Raw genomic sequence first — 21,601 nt, forward strand, 5'->3', positions numbered from 1 at the left:
AGTGTCACTGTGTGTGTGGGATACAAGGTTTGAGCATTAACCATGATCATGTCCTATCTCCATCTCTCTGTCTCTCCATCTCTCCATCTCTCTCTCTCTCTCTCTGTCTCCATCTATCTCGCTCTATCTCTATCTCACGAGTCTATCTCTATCACCCACAACATCCTTGTCCATCTCTCTGTCTCTATCTCGCTCTTCCCGGGCCCAACTCCCTATTCGAAGCCTATCAAAGCCTCACCAAGTCCATAACTTGAACTACTCATCAACTAATCTGCGAACCCCTACACCCAACCCAACCCCAATCGTAATCGTCTGTCTACGTCCACCCGAAATCCTTATCACTTATCACTTATTACTTATCACTTATCATTTATCACTTATCACTGCTCCCGTACATGAATACACGAATACACGAAAAAACCCTCACTCAGATCCTGATCCTGATCCTGATCTTTCATTCACTGAGTCAATGTTCGACATCCATCCGTATTATCCGGATTCCGTGGTAGTAGTATTCTCTGTACTCCGACGTTCCGTTTATCCATTATCGTTTATCCACTTCCCCTTCCCTTCACCTCTTCACAGAGTGTATCACTCAAACTCCACTAGCAGCACCATACCTCTTTATCCTTATCCTCCTGCTCCTGCTCCTCATTATCCTCTTCCTCATCGCCCACTTCCTCCCCCTCACACACACCTTCCGCGTCCTCTGGTGCACATCAACCAAAAGTCCGCACAACGTACGGCGTTGGATGGGCGTGTGCGTGTGTGTGTGCGTGGAGGGGGGAGGTATGCACAAAGGTATGCAGAAAGGTATGTAGGAGTAGGAAAGGTACGCAGAAAGGTATGTAGGAAAGGTACCTCAGATATGCGCATACATGGGAGCGTACTCTGCAACCCAAGGTTTCAGGATCCCGTGACAGCGTGGTCTGAGCGTGGTTGGTATACAGCAGCTGCTAGAGACGGAGAGTCGACTTGTCTTGTATACCCTGCTCGTACACAGGTTCTCGAGGACGACTACGGGAGTTCGGAATCGGGAGTTCGGAGTCGTATGACAGTGGATCCCGTTCACTACCCCCACTCTGATCTCTGATTCCCTTCACTACCCCACTCTGACTGATTCAAGTTCCCTTCACCCTTGTCCCAACCACCTGCACCACCACCACTCACCACCACCACCCACCACCCACCTCCCACCACCAGTCTGTCTGTCTGTCTCTCTCTCTCTGAAATAAAAGCGCTATGGCTTGAATCAGTGACTCCGCAGTGGGTGTGCGCATCCATCCGTCGGATTTGTTTTGAGCTTGGGTTCAAGTTACGCGTATGTACTCGTACTAACGCTAAAGTCTAACGCCTACTACTATTTGCTACCTCACGGTAGTCCCGACGATCGTGATTTCAATATGTATATGCATATGAGTGATTCGAGTTATCCACAGGACCACCACCTTTGTTTACATAAATTCTAATTCCTGTGATGGTTCGTCCATGTATAGTGATACATCAAATCTGTCGGGTGGGATTCGTCATACTCGTACTCGAGGTGCGATATCCCGCTATGCACTCTCGTTGGTGAGCTGGAAAAAGTTGGAATGCAATTTGTTACGCGTTACGAGTCACACGCGTTCCCTATCGGATCTTCCTCTCCAAATGACATCATCCTCTTCCCCAACCACTCCAATACCCGCCCATCGTCATCGCTCAAGACAGGAATAGACCAAGACCCAGAACGACGCAATGACGCAACCTATGAGCGCTATGAGTAAAGTGGGACCGTATAAAAAGACGAGGGGGGGTTATTCGATGATAACAATAACAACAACCAACGATGAGTTCTACGAATAGCGTACCCACCACCACTACATCTCCAAGCAACACCGGTAACACGTCTCCACCGCCAACCCGTGACGCCCACCCTTCCACCACTCCATTATCCACCACCACCCCTTCCACCGATTCCACCAACTCCACCAACACCTCCTCCTCGAACTACCCCACACAACACCACGCCGGCGCAGTCGGCTACGGGCCCAACTACCGCCAAGGTCCTTCCCTCACCGACAAACTCTCCGGTCTCAAAGAAGAACTCAAAGGCAAAGTCACGAAAAACCCGGGGCTGGTGGAACATGGGAAGGAGATGAAAACGGGGGAGGTTAAGAGGAGGGAACAACAGGAGGATGTGAGTTTTTTTTTTTTAATCGTGTTTTTGCTCTGAGGTCGTTGTTGAATTGTTTTGTGGTAGATGAATGGTCTTGATCCGTTTGGAACTGCTGATGATGATGAGAAGAAGAAGGATGACGATTCTTCTACCACCGACTCTGTCAACCGCGCTGACTCTAATGCACCCCACACACCCACACCCTCTACCACCCACTCCAACACCAACACCCCCGTAAACACTCCCCCCCAACCACCCCACCCCGCTAACCCACACTCATCCGCTAGTACCACCCGCGACGCACAAGGACAACACCTCCCTTCCCCTTCCTCTTCACTTAACACCGACGGCGCAGGCGGTACTCCTCCCGCCACCACCACCGAAAGTGGCAGTGGCATGGCGAAACCTCGCGATGTTAAATACATCGACGAGGATGGAAGTGGAGAGCATCAATACCATCACCAGCACCACCACAACAACAGTAATAATTATAACAACAACTCTAACGATTACGATGGTAATGATAATGCGGTAGCGAGTGAACCAGGTGATATCGCTAGAGATAGTGTTCATATGTAAGACGTATCAGACGTGTAAAACGGGGGGTGCGATGGGGGGCGATGGTACATAGATGTCAAACATCTCTCGGCACCTGTACCCATACAGCATGCATATTACTCAACGCCTCGCAGACGTTCCTAGGATCCTAGAACCTAATTCCTCTATGTATATATAGTATGTACACTAAATTCTCGGACTCTGTACCAAATAAAACCTTCTTCAGCAATAATACTCACCACATCACCCTATCAACCCCCTCACCCCCTCACCCCCTCACCCCCTCACCCCCTCCCCACCCTTCACCCCCTCAACCCCCTCACCCCCTCACCCTATCAACTCCCTCACCCCCTCACCACATCACCACACAACCCCCTCACCCCCTCACCCTATCAACTCCCTCACCCCTCCCCACCCCTCCCCAATACACACCCCTTTCACCCCTCACCCTCACCCCTCACCCCTCCCCCCTCCCACCCTCCCCTTTCTCCCCTCCCCCCTCCCACCCCCCTCCCACCCTCCCCTTTCACCCCTCCCCCCTTCACCCCTCCCCCTTTCACCTCTCCCCCCCTCCCACCCAATCCACGGCCGACTAGCTCAGCTGGTTAGAGCGTCGTGCTAATATACGCCCTTTCCCGTGAAGGGGGGGGGTACTATGTTCACGCGACACGCGAAGGTCTTGGGTTCGATCCCCACGTTGGCCATTTGGTGTGGCTTACTTTCTAAATTTTTTTTTTTTCGCGCGCTCTTTCACGCTTTTGCTGTTTTTTTTTGGGGGGGGTGTTTTTTTGGTCGCTGTTTTGTTTTGGCTGTTTCGCTGTCTTTTTGCTGTTTCATGCTTTCACTCTTCACTCTGCTCTTATACACATCCACTCTTTCACTAATCCACTCTTTTCACTTATCCACTCTTACACTCATCCACTCACTCTTTCACTCATCCACTCTTTCACTCATCCACTCTTTCACTCATCCACTCTTTCACTCATCCACTCACTCATCCACTCACTCTTTCACACACTCATCCACTCTTTCACTCATTCACTCACTCATTACCTAATCCCATCATCACACCCCATTCCCTTCCTCCCTTAACTCCCCTTTCAAACATACCTCATACCTCATTCACGCTGTACACATACATATACATACATATGTACATACATACATACATACATACACCCAATATCTCCAAGATAACCAATAAACCAATAAACCAAACAATAAACCAACAACAACACCATAACATAAAATAACATAACATACCAGCACATGATCTCACTTATCCATCAAAACAACTACAACTACGAATTGTAATTTGTCTGAAATACCTGTTAGCATCTCCCATAGTATGATCTACATACATAGAACATCAGCTAGCTAGCTAGCTGACTCTCTATGTATCTATGTAGTCTGTATCCTAGGTATCCCAGAACTCACCTCAGTCCTCTATCTATCTATCCATAAAACAAAACAACTAAGGTAAGGTCGAATCGCTATCCCATGGGATGTACGTTCATACATCCATACTGTACTGTACTGTATTAGTATTAGTATTAGTATCCAGTACTAACACTGTTTTATGCAATTGCAATTGCAAGGTTATCATACGTATGTACGTATGTACATACGTACAGAGTATACTGTACCACCACCCCCGCCCCCCCCCTCCCCCCGTCCTACTCTGTACTCTGTACGATCCAGTCCAAGTAGTGTTATGAGTTTTGAATGTATAGATGGAACCACTGAGTGCTTTCATGTATATATATCAGTAATGTAATGTTGTCCCCCAAATGAATCTGCTGGATGTGTACTTCTCCACTACCACCCTTCTCGTTCTCCTTCTCGCTTCTCGCTTCTCGTTTCTCCTTCTCGCTTCTCATATACATAGTAGTGCCCGCATCTCAACATACATAGTAATGCCCACATCTCAACATACATAGTGGTGCCCACGAATCAACATATTTCACAAGGAGCATGCATGGCATGCCATAGCATTTAGCATTTAGCATTTTCCATTCCACAGACAAAACCAAAACACCAAACCAAAATTCTCCCCATACAGCCCTATAGATCCCTCCCTCCCACCACCACCACTACCACCACCACTACCACCATGCCAAGTCCAAGTCCAACTCTACTTCTGCCAAGGAACAAGAACAAAGCAATCCTCCATATGGCCTGTCACTGTTGTGTCGCCCTGTTGCTGTTGCGTCACCCTGTTGCTGTTGTGTCACCCTGGACACGCCGATATACTCTATCCGATTCAGTGGTGGATGATAGCGCCTACCATTGCCTGCTGTTTTGAGATTGATTGAGATCCAAGACACCAGTGCCCCCCCCCCCCCCCCCCCCCCCCCCCCCGCCGATAAAGAAAGAAAATGTACCCCGAGGGTAGAGCGGGATGTTATCCTGACAGCTTGCATTGTCTGAGTCCACGTATGTATATACATATGTATGTACGCATGTGGATTCAGCCCTGCACCTGGTTTGTCTTGTCTTGTCAGTGCAGTTGATGTTGATGACCAGTGACCAATATACAATCACATAATCCAGAGGTGTTGAGAATATATCGACAACTCCCAGTAGTTTTCTTGGCCTGGGTTGAGTTGGTATTGGTATCTAGCAAGCAAAGATCCCTGCAAAATGCAAGATCTGACCCCTAGTACATACATACATACATGCATACCCTCGGCCCATAGTATGTAACCCAACAACTCCTCTGTAGAGTTTATCCTTCATGAATTATCAGTCCTGCTTCAGCAGTGGGGTTACGTGACTCCCACACATAGCTTTATGTTCCAGTGGAAGTGGAGTGTTTCAGTGTTTTGGCATTAGGTGTTTCGGCATCAGGTGTTTCAGCGTCAGGCGTGGGTTGGAAAAGCCAAAGTGTTGGAAGCATCCGCTGGAGGGTATGCTTTCTGTAAGATGGTGATCGCCTTTGTGCTGGGGGTCCTGTCTAAATTGTCATCCCCAGGAGAACCTCAGTTGTAGTCGACCTCTCATGCACTCCCCATCTCTTTCCAAGGGTCCCTCAGGGGACTGCCTTGTTCCAGCCCACTGTTGTCGGCGAGCCCCTGCACACAAGTCGTCTCTGTAAGTCCTAGTAATCATATATCCAGCCCCATAACACTTGTAGCAGATGCAAGGGTCTGCACAGAAGGTGGTGTAACCATCATCCTGATATCCTGGTTTCCAGAGTTTCCTGGCCAACCATGACTCCCTTGCATTGTCCCGTAGATTGATTTCTTGCGTTTACACACACACACAGATGAGATCCTCTGTGCCTGGCTTGGTGAATCCTTCAGGCTGCTCGCATGTAGACATTGTTGTTGTTGTCATGTGTGATTGGGCTGTTGAGGAAGGCGGCAGTGAAGTTGACTTGGAAGATGGAGAAGCAGAGTACGGTGGTGATAGCCAGGACCAGACAGACTGATTCCATCTGCATCCGCACTACTCCTCTGTGGGTTTTGTTATAGTCTTGGCCTTGTATTTGCATGTATCCCTGAGCTACTACATATTGCACCTTATACTTCAGCAGATTGCCCAATGCATCAAACTTAATTGCATAGGTCCATCGTCCTCCAGTTAGGTTGGCATTGGGTGGCAGTGGCACTAGCTCCCAGCAGTCTTTCTCCACCAGCATGCAGTACTCTCTCTCAATAGGCTCCCTCCAGAGGTCTAGGCATTTCATCACCTGTTTGAACAATTGTGGAACCCACAAGTCCCCAGTTATTGCTGCCCACAAGTATGGGGTTTAAGTTATGAGTGCGGGTGGAGTTGTATCCTTAACTATCCAATCCTCGCCTCTTTCCCTTGCAGCTTGTTCCTGTTTTCCATATTCAGCACTTTCCACATATCTTCGGGATGGGACATGGTCTCTCCCGCTGCGTCATATTGGCAGTGTTGGTTCTGTTGGAGGTTCTCACACTGGTAGGGTTTCCTTGTCCATTTGACTTGGTTGCTTGTGGGATACCAGGTCCCCGGTAACTTCAGTGGTATTTGTAGGTCTGTTGCTTTGTTTGGGTGCTGTGCTTGTGGGTCCATCCTATTCACTCTCACTCTCATCCTCTCTGTCCCCCAGTCTCTGTATACAGTGTGGTTCTCCCTCCTTAAAGGTCACATTGTGTGACTCTTTGATCTTTTTTGTCTTTAGGACCTAGATTTGATACCCTCTGTGACCCATATACCCCAGGAGCTTCCCTTTGATAGCCTGTCTCCCAAGCTTCCTATCCATATGCCGGCTTGGTATAGTTGCCCAATAGTCACATCCAAACAGTCACAAGTGGGATACATCTTGTCTCTTCCACGTCCACCCTTCAATAGGCACCATGTCGGGGAAGCGCGACAATGGTACAAAGTTGTTTACATAGATGAATGTTGCTGATGCTTCCCCCCAAAAAGAGTAAGGGAGGCCTGCCTCTTCTAGGGCTGTCCATGTACCCTCCATTACTGTATGGAACATTCTGTCATGCCCTGGCTACAACCAGACCCGTCCCAGTACCAGCCACCATCTCCTATCCACCTCTACACCTCCCCAAGTACCACCATGCACCTCCCCAATTATCACCATTCCCCTGACATACCTATCCAAATGTCCTGACGTTCACCCTGATATGCATACAACACCCTCCTAATCGCCAACCCCTTTAAGTACTAAATCTCAATTATCTTCCTCCCTCGATTAGCTGCCTCATCTTTCCAGATGTTCTCTTGTTCACTTCCCATACCTATTTAAGTAGCACTGCAACGTCCCAAAGCCCCCAGCTTAGTATATTTTGAACACACACCCTTTACATAGGTCCAGTCCCTGTCCCTTTGTACCTGCTACCTATATGGAATTCTCTTTACTCTCTGTTTCGCTATCTCTGTTTCTCTATAATTCTATATGATCTAATACATGCTTTTACTTCACGTCTAAGCAACCCGAGTGAGTCTTCAAACTCCCTGGACCAATACTAAAGCTCCCTCAACGTCTATCGTTTTGGTGAGCCAATCTCCCTCAAACCTCCTTGAGCTCCCCTATTGCTCCACAAGCTCTGGGACCTCAACCTAGGTAACGTCAAAGCTTCCCCTTACGTTGAACTACGTGTCGCTTCTCCGTTACTACCTCCACCACTCGAGGACACCAACTGCTAACCCCACTTCCCGGGACCTCCTGTCACACAGCGGCAGAGGCAGAGTAACTAGTGGAGCACGGAAGTGGAGTGACTAAGCAAGGCAGAGGCTATCAAATGAGTAAACCTCAGCATTATGTAGAAAGCTCTTCTTATATAATAAATACCTATCAAACGAGTAAACTACAGAAGAATAAATAAAGTTAGAGTAGGTTTAGGTCAATATCTAATGAACTCACCCTCAGTGTTATGTAGAAAGCTGAGGGCGGGGAATTCTCGAATCTATAGAATATAAATAAAAGAGACCAATGACATGCCTAAATTTTGGCTAGACATCTATGCTGTGAATTGTGACATTTTCACGTATAGATTTGTATTGAGAGGACTGTAATTGAGACCCAGATTGACAGTCAAAGTCAATACTGAATCAGTCTAATAAGTTGAAGGGACCATATACCCATACTACCACAAGTTGGTTAGTTTACCCATCCTCGATACTACCTTCGGATAGCAGTCTACCTGTTTGTCAGGCAGGATTATACCAGACTCGGACTACATCCAAAGGATGACCATTCACGTATGATATACCAAGGGTATTCTTATTGGACCTTACACTGGCAGGAGTTTGGAAGAACTTACTCAAGTGACCATGAGCCAAGGATTGACTCGAGATGACTTTCTAGAACTCAGGAATTGTCAAATACTCCTTCTAGAACGAGATCATGCATTAATCTAAAAGACTGCAATTTAGTCTAATAGACCAATCAAGTTGCATGGTTGAGGAAAATGACTAGAAGAACGATCAAAGTACTGCGAGGCTCCGAAGACATATCAAATGAATGTCAAAGAATCCTGACGTAGAAAATATTGAAGAATGCAATTAAATGAATACTATGCGTAACTCCCTTGATAGAGTATAGGCACAATGGGTGTCTATTGAAAGAGAGAAGCAATTAGTTTAATCCAGATGAATCAGATTGATAGGATTAGAATTGAGGAGAGCTCATTTGCCTCCGGGCGAGGTGACAAACGATCGAAGTAAGTGTTGAACAGCAGTGACAGCTGAACACCATTTGAGTCATTCTCCAAAGCAATTAAATTAAATGAATAACGAAGTACCTACCTATGTTTGGAGGTATACTAGAATCTTGGAACCATTATGGACCAAATAAGGACATATAGATTCAAATTAACTGGTATCTGACCAATTGTAGAAGTTTCCTTGCGGTTCCGAATGTTTATTGTATTAAATTAAGTGTACTGTGCGACTCTATATTCTGTATGTATAAATAGCAATCCGATGTATCTGGAATACAAGTGATTTTGGGACGACGTTGCAGTGCTAATCCGTAAAAAGGAAAGACACACTCCCGCCAGACTAAAACCTCTTCGCTAGCAGCCATTCGGGCCCGGCACTTGTGAGTATAGGAACATCGTGTTCTGCTCCTTGTGACTGCGAGAAGTATATCCAGTTGTTGGGTATTCTTCAAACTTAGGATCAGTTGTTGGTCTTAAGGGCAAATCACGCTATGTGGTTGTGCCAGCACATAGTTCTAGCCCTCCGTAGGGGTCTGTGTGTTTCGGTTTTAATTTACTTTGATTCAAACCCTCAATTCTTGATATACCCATATCAATACAATCAAAGCACAAATCGTGCTGAATCTACCTTGATCAAAGGAATATATCGAATCCTTAGAACGATTCAAATTGATTGATCAAAGCTTCTTACTTAGCTCTCAAAGCTTTGCGGAACCTTTGCCAACGCTACCCCTCCTATTAAATAAATTTGATAGCAGTGAACTCGCATATTGTGTATTAGATTGGTTGGTTGGAGTGCCCATAAGATTTCTTCCTTTCTCTTTCACAAAAAAACGAGGCAAGCTCGTTACCGACGGTGGACTGAAACCGGACCCGTATTACCCGCTTTGGCTCAAGGTCCATATTCATTCAACAGAGGCAAACTGGTCCCAGATAATGACAGAGATATATTGAGTATTGTAGTCATAGGTAATAATAAATGCGCACATTCCTGGTCCCAAATAATGTTAGAGAGGTCAAGATAAGGGACCAGGCTGTGATGGAGTGGCTTTATATACATGATCCGATCTGCGAGAAATGACGATGTAATACTGTACAGTTTAGGAACAAGGAAGGTGGTGGAAGCCAGTGGAAGGAGAAGGGTAACAGGTGGATCAGTAATTGATGGGATTTGACAGTGATGGGATGATATATCGTACAAGTAAAGGCGTCGAGACGGTGAGAAAAGGAAAATGATAGGGGCTACGTACTTCATGACACCTCCTTCCCGGGCTTATACTCCATTGGGAGCTCTCACGTTCAAAATCCACATCAACTACGATCTACAACAATCCTACGTTGACGTCCTTAGCTAGTACAATCCATACCATGCAATGCCCTTACATCTACTAGCTTCCGTTACTTCCACCTCCCTCTGTTAATGTCCTAGGGACCTCCCTGGACCTTCTAGGAACCCCTTCAAGGGTCCATCTCACATCTCAAACTACTACTAGGTCATGGTTTCCGTAGCTCCCTTCGAGCTCCAGCTTGCTCCTAGCATGCTACAACATAAACTTCTCACACCAAACTCAACCTTAAGACCAACTCTGACCTAGGTCTTACACAATAGTTGTGGCAAGCCTTCCATTCTTCCAGGCATGGTGTTGGGCTAAAGAGGGGAGTAGTGGACTGTGCTGATGGGCATATTAGTCCAGGGTAACTATTTGGTTGGGGTATTGTGCCATCAATATATCCTGTCAGTCCTCTCAAGTGCACTGCAAATAGTATTTCTTGCTTATATGGCCTCCAATTTTCCTCACCAATGAGCTGTTTCTTGTCCGGGAGTCTTAGTATATTTGGGGTGTTTCCAAATGAGATCTTGTATACTGATTCCTGTATTCAGTTCCTTTTTAACACACAAATAACCTTTGTTCTAATCAGAACCCAGTCTCATAATCTGTTAGCGTGTGATCTCAGTTGTCTGTAAAGCAACTATGAATTGTCCTAAGTACCTGTTAGCATGTGATCTACATAGATAGTCAGCTAGCTGGTCTATGTAGTAGGTATCCTAGGACTCACCTCAGTTGTCTGTAAAGCAACTGAGGTGGTTGAATTGCCAGCTGCAGGATGTAAGTTTGTACTGTACAGTATTTAGTAATAACACCATTTACGCAATTGCAAGGTATTGCATGTATGGAGTATACTGGAACACAACAACAACAACAACAACACCAGACAAACTACATAGTACAGATATATAAACAAGAATCAATGGGCCAAAGTCCATAACAACTGAATCAATCTGTCCCCTGGTGAAGAAAAGGTTGTGTCCATAGGGACATTTGATATATAAACACCTCCATTTCCAAAACATCAAAAAAAAATTTGTTTCAAAAAAATTTCTCCCATAAATGGATGCATCCTATACAGTTATAGTTAATATCAATCAATTTTTGGAGAATATTCTACAAATTAGTACAATGAACACTTAATTTATAAGGAAATTAACTTAAAACTTGTGCAGATGTCATGCCCTGCCTACAACCAGACCAGCCCCAGTACCCGCCACACGTTGTCACACATCCTATCCACCTCCTGCACCTCCTCTGCACCTCCCCAAGTACCACCATGCACCTCCCCAAACGTCACCATTCTCCTGATATACCTACCCAAACGTTCTTCACAACACGCTGTCATGCCCTGACCGCCACCAGACCTGTCCCAGCACCAACCAGAAGCTCCCATATGTCTTATCTAGCTCCGTAAACCCCCAAGACATCTTCCCATTACCCAAGCACCTGATGACTTCCCCGACACACATACATTCCCCGGCACGCATGCAGGACCCCCTACAGCAACTCCATTAAGTATCAGTCTCGATTACCGCCTCATGTTCACTAGATCCCCTGATGTTCCCTTGTTCACTTCCTGTACCTATTTAAGTAGTTCCGCTAACGAGCTTGCCTCGTTTTTGTGTGAAAGAGAAAGGAAGGAATCTAATGAGCACTCCAACCAACCAATCTAATACACAATATGCGAGTTCACTGCTATCAAATTTATTTAATAGGAGGGGTAGCGTTGGCAAAGGTTCCGCAAAGCTTTGAGAGCTAAGTAAGAAGCTTTGATCAATCAATTTGAATCGTTCTAAGGATTCGATATATTCCTTTGATCAAGGTAGATTCAGCACGATTTGTGCTTTGATTGTATTGATATGGGTATATCAAGAATTGAGGGTTTGAATCAAAGTAAATTAAAACCGAAACACACAGACCCCTACGGAGGGCTAGAACTATGTGCTGGCACAACCACATAGCGTGATTTGCCCTTAAGACCAACAACTGATCCTAAGTTTGAAGAATACCCAACAACTGGATATACTTCTTGCAGTCACAAGGAGCAGAACACGATGTTCCTATACTCACAAGTGCCGGGCCCGAATGGCTGCTAGCGAAGAGGTTTCAGTCTGGCGGGAGTGTGTCTTTCCTTTTTACGGATTAGCACTGCAACGTCGTCCCAAAATCACTTGTATTCCAGATACATCGGATTGCTATTTATACATACAGAATATAGAGTCGCACAGTACAATTAATTTAATACAATAAATGTTCGGAACCGCAAGGAAACTTCTACAATTGGTCATATACTATTTAATCTGAATCTTCATGCCCTTATTTGGTCCACAATGGTTCCAAGATTCAAGTATACCTCCAAACATAGGTAGGTACTTCATTATTCATTTTAATTTAATTGTTTTTGGAGAATGACTCAAATGGTGTTCAACTGTCATTGCTGTTCAACACTTACTTTGATCATTTGTCACCTTGTCCGGAGGCAAATCAGCTCTCCTCGATTCTAATCCTATCAATCTGATTCATCTGGATTGAACTAATTGCTTCTCTCTTTCAATAGACACCCATTGTGCCTATACTCTATCAAGGGAGTTACGCATAGTATTCATTTAATTGCATTCTTCAATATTTTCTACGTCAGGATTCTTTGACATTCATTTGATATGTCTTCGGAGCCTCGCAGTACTTTGATCGTTCTTCTAGTCATTTTCCTCAACCATGCAACTTGATTGGTCTATTAGACTAAATCGCAGTCTTTTAGATTCATGCATGATCTCGTTCTAGAAGGAGTATTTGATAATTCCTGAGTTCTAGAAAGTCATTTCGAGTCAACCCTCGGCTCATGGTCACTTGAGTAAGTTCCTCCAAACTCCTGCCAGTGTAAGGTCCAATAAGAATACCCTTGGTATGTCATATATGAATCCTGAATTAAAAAAATTGCAGACGTGAATGGTCATCCTTCGGATGTAGTCCGAGTCTGGTATAATCCTGCTTGACAAACAGGTAGACTGTTATCCGAAGGTAGTATCGGGGATGGGTAAACTAACCAACTTGTGGTAGTATGGGTATATGGTCCCTTCAACTTATTAGACTGATTCAGTATTGACTTTGACTGTCAATCTGGGTCTCAATTACAGTCCTCTCGATACAAATCTATACGTGAAAATGTCACAATTCACAGCATAGACGTCTAGCCAAAATTTAGGCGTGTCACCGCAACGTCCCCAAGCCCCAACTTGGTATATTTTGAATACACACCCTTTACATAGGTCCAGTCCCTGTCCCTTTGTACCTGCTAACTATACGGATTTCTCTTACTCTCTGTTTCTCTATCTCAATTTCTCTCTACTCTTGTCTACTGTCTCTATGATCGTCTATACGATCCAATACACACTTTTACTTCACGTCTAAGCAATCCGAGTGAGTCTCCGAGCTCCCCCGAACAATACTAAAGCTCCCCAATGCCTAACGCCTTGGTGAGCTAACCTCCCCAAAACCTCCTCGAGCTCCCCAATTGCTCCACAAGCTCTGGGACCTCAATCTAGGTAATGTCGAACTACGTGCCACTTCTCCGTTACCACCTCCAACAGTCGAGGATGTCCACCTCCAACCCCCAGTTCCCGGGCATATATCTTCTCAGGAGCTTATACACTCAATACCCATTCTCTCTCCGACCTATTCGATCTTACCTTGACGTTCTAGCGAGTACAACTCCTTCTACGCAACGCTACTAGGTTCTGTACCTCTACCTCCCCTACGTACACCTTAGGGACCTCCCTGGACCTTACAGGAACCCCTTCAAGGGTCACATCTCCCTATCCCAGCCATTACTAGGTCATTCCTGTCCTCAGTCGCGGTTTCCGTAGCTCCCTTCGAGCTCCAGCCTGCTCCTAGCACGCTACAACATAAACTCCTTATACCAAAACCTACCCTAAGACCTATTCTGACCCAGGTCTTACAGCAGATTATATATAATTTTTTGGTCTTGATTACTTGTATGTTACTAATCAACGAAGGTGTCATTTTCATTGCTTTAAACAATTTGAGCAAGGTTTAGGTAGACACGGGTACAGTCCTGAGGGACAGCGGCTGTACCCTGTAGAACAAACTAGATTTTATGTGCAACGGTATGGGTAAAAGGCTAAAAAATGATGATTACAAGAGGTTGTAGATGTTGAGGAGGAGTGAGTGATCAAGATGTGGCCAATTGTTGAGAGAAAAGTAGGGCAGTGAGTAAAACAGGGTGGGTCCTGATGTAAATCTTGAAAGATTCAGATGCCCATCACCCAATGGCCTGGATGAGATTCACCTGGACACCTAAAGATGCTAGCCATGTTGCTCCCCCAGAACGAAGAGAGTGACCTGCCACATTATCAGAGAAATAACATTGTAGCCTTTGGATGAACCAAGACCGGGTTGGAACTGACCCATCAAAGTGTACCCATAAATGCGATAGTCCTGGGAAGCGGCTGTCACGTTCACAAACCTAAATACAAACAATTTTGACAGTGTCATCTCTATCCAAAGAGGCTTCGACTACGATTCGGTTTCCTTCAAACGTTTGATCAGCTTTATGCGTTGGTAGATTGAACTCGAGATGCTCAGCATCTGCAAGAAATGAATCCTGCATGATGACTTTGTGGAAATCTTGAAGGTCAATCCGATTGGGAAACACTAACTCTCCCAATCACATGAGAGCAAAAAAACCAATGTATAACAATGCAAGAAAAAGCTGATTGTCGAAAGTGGAGGATGAATGTAGGTTATTGAATGCTTCAGTGAGTTCACTGCGCTGGAGTGGACGTTTTCTCAAGGCAATGGAAGTGTGAAGTTTTTTGCATCCTTTCAATGTTCGCTTCACAATTGGATGAGCACAATTTTGACAAATATCAGGGTAGAAAACCTCGAGCTGGTTGCAAATTCCGGATAGATAGCTCGAGACAGATTTTGGTTTGGTAAAATGGCAGATATAGACAATGTAAAAAGATAGGGTGTCTGCAGTTGGGTGGATTGGAAAATCATGGTTGCGACAGAAAGTCACGTAGGATTGAACTGCTGATGTGTAAGAGGACAGAGATGATGGCTCGAGGACGCTGCCAAGCACAATGTTACGCTCATGCAGCAAACGTTCCGAACTCCAGACTTCACGAACCGGCTGTCTGGAGGAGGGAGGCGGTAAATTCATAACTGTTCTGCCCCCAACATGAGTGTGGGGGTGTAAAGTTATAAATATTCATTGACGGTGCCAAACGCATGAGACGAGTGTAGTCAAACCATGACAGAGCATCTGCAATACCATTTTCCTCCCCACAGATATGGGCAACACGGAACTGGATGTTTGAGCATATAGCATGATCCACCATGGTGAGTAAGAGGGGGTTGTAGAGCTGTTTTGCTTTTAGAGAATGAAACATATCCACCGTGTTAGTGGTGTCAGTAAAAACAAAAACACCATGAACAAAAAGCAATTTGATAGTGTGGAGGATGGCTGAAACAACCGTGAGTACTTCAAAATAGAAAATAGGCTTCTCGTGATCATCTGGAATCATACACTGATAACCCAATGTCTTGTCATCATAATGAAACCAAAATCCCATGCCCGTTGGACATGCATCGCAGTACAGGACAATGTCCGCTTCTTCAAATCCCCATTCTTCACTATCGAGCATTCTCACTCCACTTAAAACATCAACCTTTTTAATGAACCATAGCGACTCTCGCACTACAGCCTTGTTTGTCCAGATTCACTGACCAGATTCAGTCTTTCCAGCCATTTTCTCATATAACACAGAAAGGCCGGGACCATTCAGTGACCAGTTAATCCAGCCAGCAAGGTGCTGATATTCCTTCAGTGTCCAATGATTTCCAATTCCTGCAAATTTTCAAATTGCCTGAACAAGGTCTAATCAAGCTTCTGTAGGCATGGTGATGGTCATGGCATTTGGATCCACATTGAAACCTAGAATCACAAGTTGGGTGCCCCATGTTTGCTTTGGTTTATCATGAGGCAAACCAATTTTATCCCAAAATTCCAGTAATCTGGTTTGTTGTGAAGGGTAGAACTCAGCATAAGGTGCGTAATATGCCAAATTTCCTTTGAAATCCCAACCAAATGTGTTGTTAACCCAGGTGAGCAAATCGACAATGAATTTGACATAGATTGCCACCCACAACATCAAAGCCATGAAACTTCCATATAAACCTCCTCCATCTCAATTTCCAAAATTATTACACTGGCGACATTATATCCATTACCAAAACCAACTACTTGCTTTTGCCAATGTGGATCCATGGGTAAGCGACGGTTGTTAAGATCATGTACACCGTGTAACCGTGTCAGAGGCCACAAGGTGTCTAAGTGCGGGAGGTCGAGTGGGATAGTAGTGAAGTTATTAACAACACCGCCACTACACCGTTAGTCCCCGGAGATCGAGAGTATAGAAGGGAGAAACTGAGGAGCAGCCAAGTCGGAGCGGCGGTATTGCTGGTGATGAGGAGCAAACCAGAGGAACGTCTAAGTCCTAAGGTAGTGTAGAACATACTTCAAGGCGTTGAGCCTGAAGACTTAGAGGAGCACAGAGTTAAGGAGGGAATCTAAGTCGATAATTAAACTGAGGAACTACAGTAGCGTACAGGCAGTATTTATATCTACGGATTGGCGCATCGGTGCAGAGCACTAGACTAACTACTAGGAGCTATACGAGTAGTACCTGCAGGGTAAAGTAAAAGACAATAAGGAGGAACTAGAATGAAAGGGTATGTGTAGCGAGAAAGAACAATAAGAGTAAGATTACAATAAAAGGTGGATCTTCGGTATACCGAGCGTGTAAGACCTGGGTCAAAATAGGTCTTAGGGTAGGTTTTGGTATGTGGAGGTTTATGTTGTAGCGTGCTAGGAGCAGGCTGGAGCTCGAAGGGAGCTACGGGAACCGCGACCGAGGACGGGAATGACCTAGTAGTGGCTGGAACGATGGGATGGTGACCCTTGAGGGATTCCTAGGAGGTCCAGGGAGGTCCCTAAGGCGCAGGGAGGTTAAGGAAGAGTGCAGGACCGTACTATATTGCGTAGTAGGAGTTGTACTCGCTAGAACGTCAATATAGGATCGAGTAGGTCGTATGTATAGATGGGTCTCGAGGTGGTAAGCTCCCGAGAAGGGATGTGCCAGGGAGGGTAGGTCCCTGGGGGCTAGGCTTGAGGATGGACGTCCTCGAGTGTGGGAGGTGGTAACGGAGAAGCAGTACGTAGTTCGACGTGAGGGGTAGCTTCGACGTTACCTAGATTGAGGTCCTCAAGCCTATAGAATAGCTAGGGAGCTCGAGGAGGTTTGGGGAGGTTAGCTCACCAAGGCGGTAGGCGTTGGGGAGCTTTAGTATTGTTCGAGGGAGCTCGGGAACTCACTCAGATTGCTTAGACGTAAAGTAAAAGCGTGTATTGGGTCGTATAGACGATCACAGAGACGATAGACAAGAGTTGAGAGAAACAGAGGTAATGAAACAGAGAGTAAAGAGAATTCCGTATAGTTAGCAGGTACAAAGGGACAGGGACTGGACCTATGTAAAGGGTGTGTGTTCAAAATATACCAAGCTGGCGCTTGGGGACGTCGCGGAGCTACTTAAATAGGTACGGGAAGTGAACAAGGGAACATCAGAACCTAGGGAGCATGAGGCAGATAATCGAGAGAGACAGGCAATCGAGATTGGTACTTAATGGGGCTGGTGTCGGAGGGCTTCATACGCGTGTCGGAATGGTTGTCCGGACGTTTTCAGGGGGTGGTGGTACTGTCTTGGGGAGGTGCGTACTGCCTCAGGGATGTCCTGGGGAGTGCAAGGAGAGTCGGGAATATGAGAACGTGTGGGCTGATGCTGGGGCTGGTCTGGTTATGGTCAGGGCATGACATTACCCCCCCTTGTAACCCCTTCACGCCCTCGCGATGGGTTTTCGCGTTTCTTGGAAAGTCACCTGACATTCACGTGGTACCCGAAAATTTTCTTGTTTGAAGTCCGTCAGATACCTGCTTTCTTTTCCCTTCTTCCCCCACCTCAGTTTTATGAGTCAAAACTCCTTCAACTGCGATGTCTACTCCTAATCGGTGTTCCAGATCGCGCACTCGATCTCCTCATTTGCCCCTCCTTACCACTTTGGGGGAAGTACCTTCCCCGGGTCCTGACTCCGATGGGGAGGTTGAGCAGGACCAACTAGCTTTTACTATCGAGTTCCTGTCTCGGCCACAACTTCAATTGTTCGAGACAGTCTTTAATACTGGCAAGCCACTGTCGAGTTACTGTCAAGATGATTCTTTGTGGCCTCTTTTGGCCGAGGTAGCTTCCCCTTGCTCTAACTGTTCGAAATCCCCAGGTAAATGCAAGGTTCTACCGAACTCCCCTCGATGTACAAGCTGTTCTGCGAAGAAGACTTGTAGCCTGGGGAAGATCCTTCGGTATCGGTACTTTGCTCGTCGCTGCAACCAGGATCTTGCATATAGTCGTAGGTTTTTGGAGCTCCACGGAACTCCTGCACATAAATCAACGTGGGGTATTCCTCTGAGCGTCTGGCGTCAGTACGACATTGCCCTTCATGCTCGCACCTCTTCAACCTCCACCCTCCTCGAATTGAACATGCTTGACGAACAGGATGCTGCTGATGCTGATCAGCAAGAGTTGCAGGAGTTCCTCGCCTTGCAACAGGGTGAGGCAGTAGTCGCTGCCAAACGTAAGCGCGACCGTTCTCCAATGCCTATGGCGGGTCCTTCCGTCAAAAGGGTTCGGCAGGACGCCTCCAAGAAGTGTTCCCGTCGTAGGTCCCCTGAGGAGGAGGTAGTTCAAGAGGCTCCCCTTCATGTCCGACTGGTGGTTCCTCCCGGTCGGTCGGTGGCAGCTTCCACTTCCACTCCACTTCCCCCTCGCACCTCTCCTTCCTTAATGGAGGTATCCGGCGGGGACCTGCCAGTGCAGGGTCACAGCAATTTGGTTCGATTGGCGGCTGTTGCTGAAGCTCAGTCTGGTTTGGTTCAGCGACCCGTTGTTCCCCCCTCTATAAAGGGTGCAGGACCGGACCTCCTTTCCTCCAATATGCCTCCTGCTTCTCGTCCCACCCTGGTTCCTCGCGCTCTTGCTGCTCATCCCTACCGTGCTGAAAATCAACGTCTCGCGGCTCGCGTTCGGTTGCTGGAGTCTCAGCTGGCTGATTCTCAGCGGGAGAATTCCTCCCTCACCTCTGCCCTGCGGGATACCTCCCATGCTCTCGAATCTCGACAGCGAGAAGTAGAGCAGTTGCGGTCTTCTCGCCATGAGGTCCTAGAGCACGAAACGGAGTACCGACGCGTGTTGGATCAGTTTGTCGCTTTGGATGGAGCCTTACCGGGGACCCCTGGTCAAGTGAGTACTTAGTTTTTCTTTCTCTTTTAAGCCATGATTGATTTCTTCTCCTCAGAGTATTTTGGAGTGTTTCCGAAAGATGGAAGAGGACCTTCGAGATGCTGTTAGGGAGCGCAAGGTTGCTGTGGAGAAGTTGTCCTCCTCCACTCGCAAGAGTTCGCAGCTGACGACCACCTTGTTGTACCAACAAGGTCGTGTTGACGAGTCTAATGCTTTAGCAACATGTCAACATCGCCTGGTGGAAGAATTGCAAGAGGAGGTCCATCGTGCCGGCAATCGTGCCGCTTTTGTTGAGCAAATGGTCAAAGAGTACCCTGATGAGGGTTATTACGAAGTTGTCCTGCCCCCCCTTTCGCAGCTCGAAGGAGATCTTAACAAGGCTCGCGAGGACCTCCGCCGTGTTGCTACTCTTGCTCACCGCCTTCATTGTTCCGACCCCGCGACTGTCCTTCACCACCACCACCGTTATATTGGGGCGATTATCGAAGCTGTGGTCGCCTTCCTCCGTCGTGGACTGGAGTCTGAAGACCCTGACATTGCTACCCACAACTTACATTTGGCGTTGGATTACATGCAGGCGGCTCGGGGTGTCCATGGGGATCTCTATGTCTGGTCCATTAGCAGCATCCAATGGTTCTTCAACAACGCTGTGGACGAGGACGAGGGTCTCTATCGCCTGGTATTGGAACACTCCCGATTCGACAACGACGGTCCCTTCCTGACGGCTGCTCAGCATGCGGGTTTTGCCCCTCCCCCCGATAACTCCCTTGAACCTCCTCTTCACAGGCAAATGTTGGCACTGTCCACAGCTCTCCCTCATAGCGACGGCGTTGGGAGGTGGAATGATCTCGTTCCTGCCCTTCCCAGTGTCGACCAGCTGACTGCGGATTGGGAGCAGTTGATGTTGCGCTACATTCATCACATCACGGACGTTCCCTTGTCTGGCACGGATACCCAAGTTCCCATGTCGTCGGTGGAGCCCGGTACTGAGTCATTGGCCGAAGGAACTGTCGAGCAGCTTCCTGAGGCGCCCCCTCTGTTTTTGCCTGAACAGGAGTCTCCGACCTCCCCGTCTCCTCCTCCTCCTTCCCCCACTCTGCCCCCTCCCTTTGGATCCGTCGTCAACCTAGCCATCGACCTTACTGGCGACGATGATGAGTTGTACGAAACGGAGGAGTCTCGTGTGGCTCGGGTTTCTATGACGGGGGAAGTTGGGGAAGTTGTCGACCTGGCGCCGGATCAGGGTATCGTTAAGGAGGAATCGTTGTAGTGTCTCCCCCTCTTCCTGTAGTGTTCTTGTCGAACCATCCTTTTTTGTATTTGTTTTCTACCTTAAAATTGTTGCTTTCTTCTTGTTTGTTTTGACTTTCTTCGTTAATTAATGGGAACATTCTTTGTACTTGTGTGAAAAATCAATAAGAGTGAAATCGTCGTGCATTCAGGTCTCGTGAGCCCTCCAATGCAAGTTGTCGTTAGATAGTCGTGAATATGGGGTTGTCGTCCCCGTTGTGTCTTCATTGTTCTCGTTCCCCCCTCTACTCCCTTCTACCTTCCCGGTCCCTCCTCCTCATCTTCCCGTGCTTCCCGTTCCAACGAAGCCCATTGCAGACGCGATGGCTGGCATTTCCTCGGGTGGTGTTTGTGCCAGCTACGTAGGAGCTCGATCGAGCCCACCATACCTTCACATCCTACCCAAGAGTTGAACTCGTCATTATACCCCTCCCATTTTACGAGGTATTCCACTTCCTCCGGTCGTCCCTTCTTGGGTTTAGAGTCAAGGATGTCCTCGACAAAATGCTCCGTCTCCCCTTTTATGAAGATTGGGGGAGGCGGGGAGGTCTGGCGTTTGAATTTGTCGTGGAAGTGAGGTTTCAGCCTGTCGACATGGAACACATTGTGAATCTTGTGGAGGTCCCCAGGGAGGTCCAGTCGGTAGGCATGACTTCCTACTTTCGACAAGATTGTATAGGGACCTGTCCACTTGTGGTCTAGCTTCTTCATAGGTCGTCTAGTCCTGACGTTCTCCATAT

The 21,601-nt window shown here is 46.9% G+C and overlaps 5 protein-coding genes and 1 non-coding gene across 6 annotated transcripts; 4 read left to right on the forward strand and 2 right to left on the reverse strand.

Annotated features, from left to right (window-relative positions):
* The first annotated feature begins 328 nt into the window (after positions 1 to 328).
* On the forward strand, positions 329 to 1,579 carry C8R40DRAFT_1136925 (uncharacterized protein). The gene has a single exon (XM_046229400.1). The coding sequence runs from the start codon at positions 470 to 472 to the stop codon at positions 1,091 to 1,093; it is 624 nt and encodes a 207-aa protein (XP_046079038.1). The 5' UTR covers positions 329 to 469; the 3' UTR covers positions 1,094 to 1,579.
* A 411-nt stretch (positions 1,580 to 1,990) lies between these two features.
* C8R40DRAFT_1030619 (uncharacterized protein) lies at positions 1,991 to 2,191 on the forward strand (the record flags this gene model as incomplete). Its single annotated transcript, XM_046223142.1, has 1 exon — positions 1,991 to 2,191. A coding segment is annotated over one exon (201 nt), but the record flags the coding sequence as incomplete, so codon positions are not given.
* A 1,111-nt stretch (positions 2,192 to 3,302) lies between these two features.
* C8R40DRAFT_t309 lies at positions 3,303 to 3,420 on the forward strand. The gene has a single exon. It is a non-coding gene; the product is annotated as a tRNA-Ile (tRNA).
* A 10,237-nt stretch (positions 3,421 to 13,657) lies between these two features.
* On the forward strand, positions 13,658 to 13,890 carry C8R40DRAFT_1178431 (uncharacterized protein; the record flags this gene model as incomplete). Its single annotated transcript, XM_046232868.1, has 2 exons — positions 13,658 to 13,672; positions 13,723 to 13,890. The coding sequence occupies 2 exons, from the start codon at positions 13,658 to 13,660 to the stop codon at positions 13,888 to 13,890; spliced, it is 183 nt and encodes a 60-aa protein (XP_046079040.1).
* Positions 13,891 to 14,478: 588 nt separating this feature from the next.
* On the reverse strand, positions 14,479 to 15,381 carry C8R40DRAFT_1164163 (uncharacterized protein; the record flags this gene model as incomplete). Its single annotated transcript, XM_046230453.1, has 4 exons — positions 14,479 to 14,682; positions 14,704 to 14,876; positions 14,904 to 14,988; positions 15,058 to 15,381. The coding sequence occupies 4 exons, from the start codon at positions 15,379 to 15,381 to the stop codon at positions 14,479 to 14,481; spliced, it is 786 nt and encodes a 261-aa protein (XP_046079041.1).
* C8R40DRAFT_1164164 (uncharacterized protein) lies at positions 15,341 to 16,381 on the reverse strand (the record flags this gene model as incomplete). Its single annotated transcript, XM_046230454.1, has 3 exons — positions 15,341 to 15,918; positions 15,949 to 16,068; positions 16,156 to 16,381. The coding sequence occupies 3 exons, from the start codon at positions 16,379 to 16,381 to the stop codon at positions 15,341 to 15,343; spliced, it is 924 nt and encodes a 307-aa protein (XP_046079042.1).
* Between the last annotated feature and the right edge of the window lie 5,220 nt (positions 16,382 to 21,601).

This window comes from Lentinula edodes (genome assembly GCF_021015755.1).
Source record: "Lentinula edodes strain Le(Bin) 0899 ss11 chromosome Unknown C8R40scaffold_82, whole genome shotgun sequence".
NCBI lineage: Eukaryota > Fungi > Basidiomycota > Agaricomycetes > Agaricales > Omphalotaceae > Lentinula > Lentinula edodes.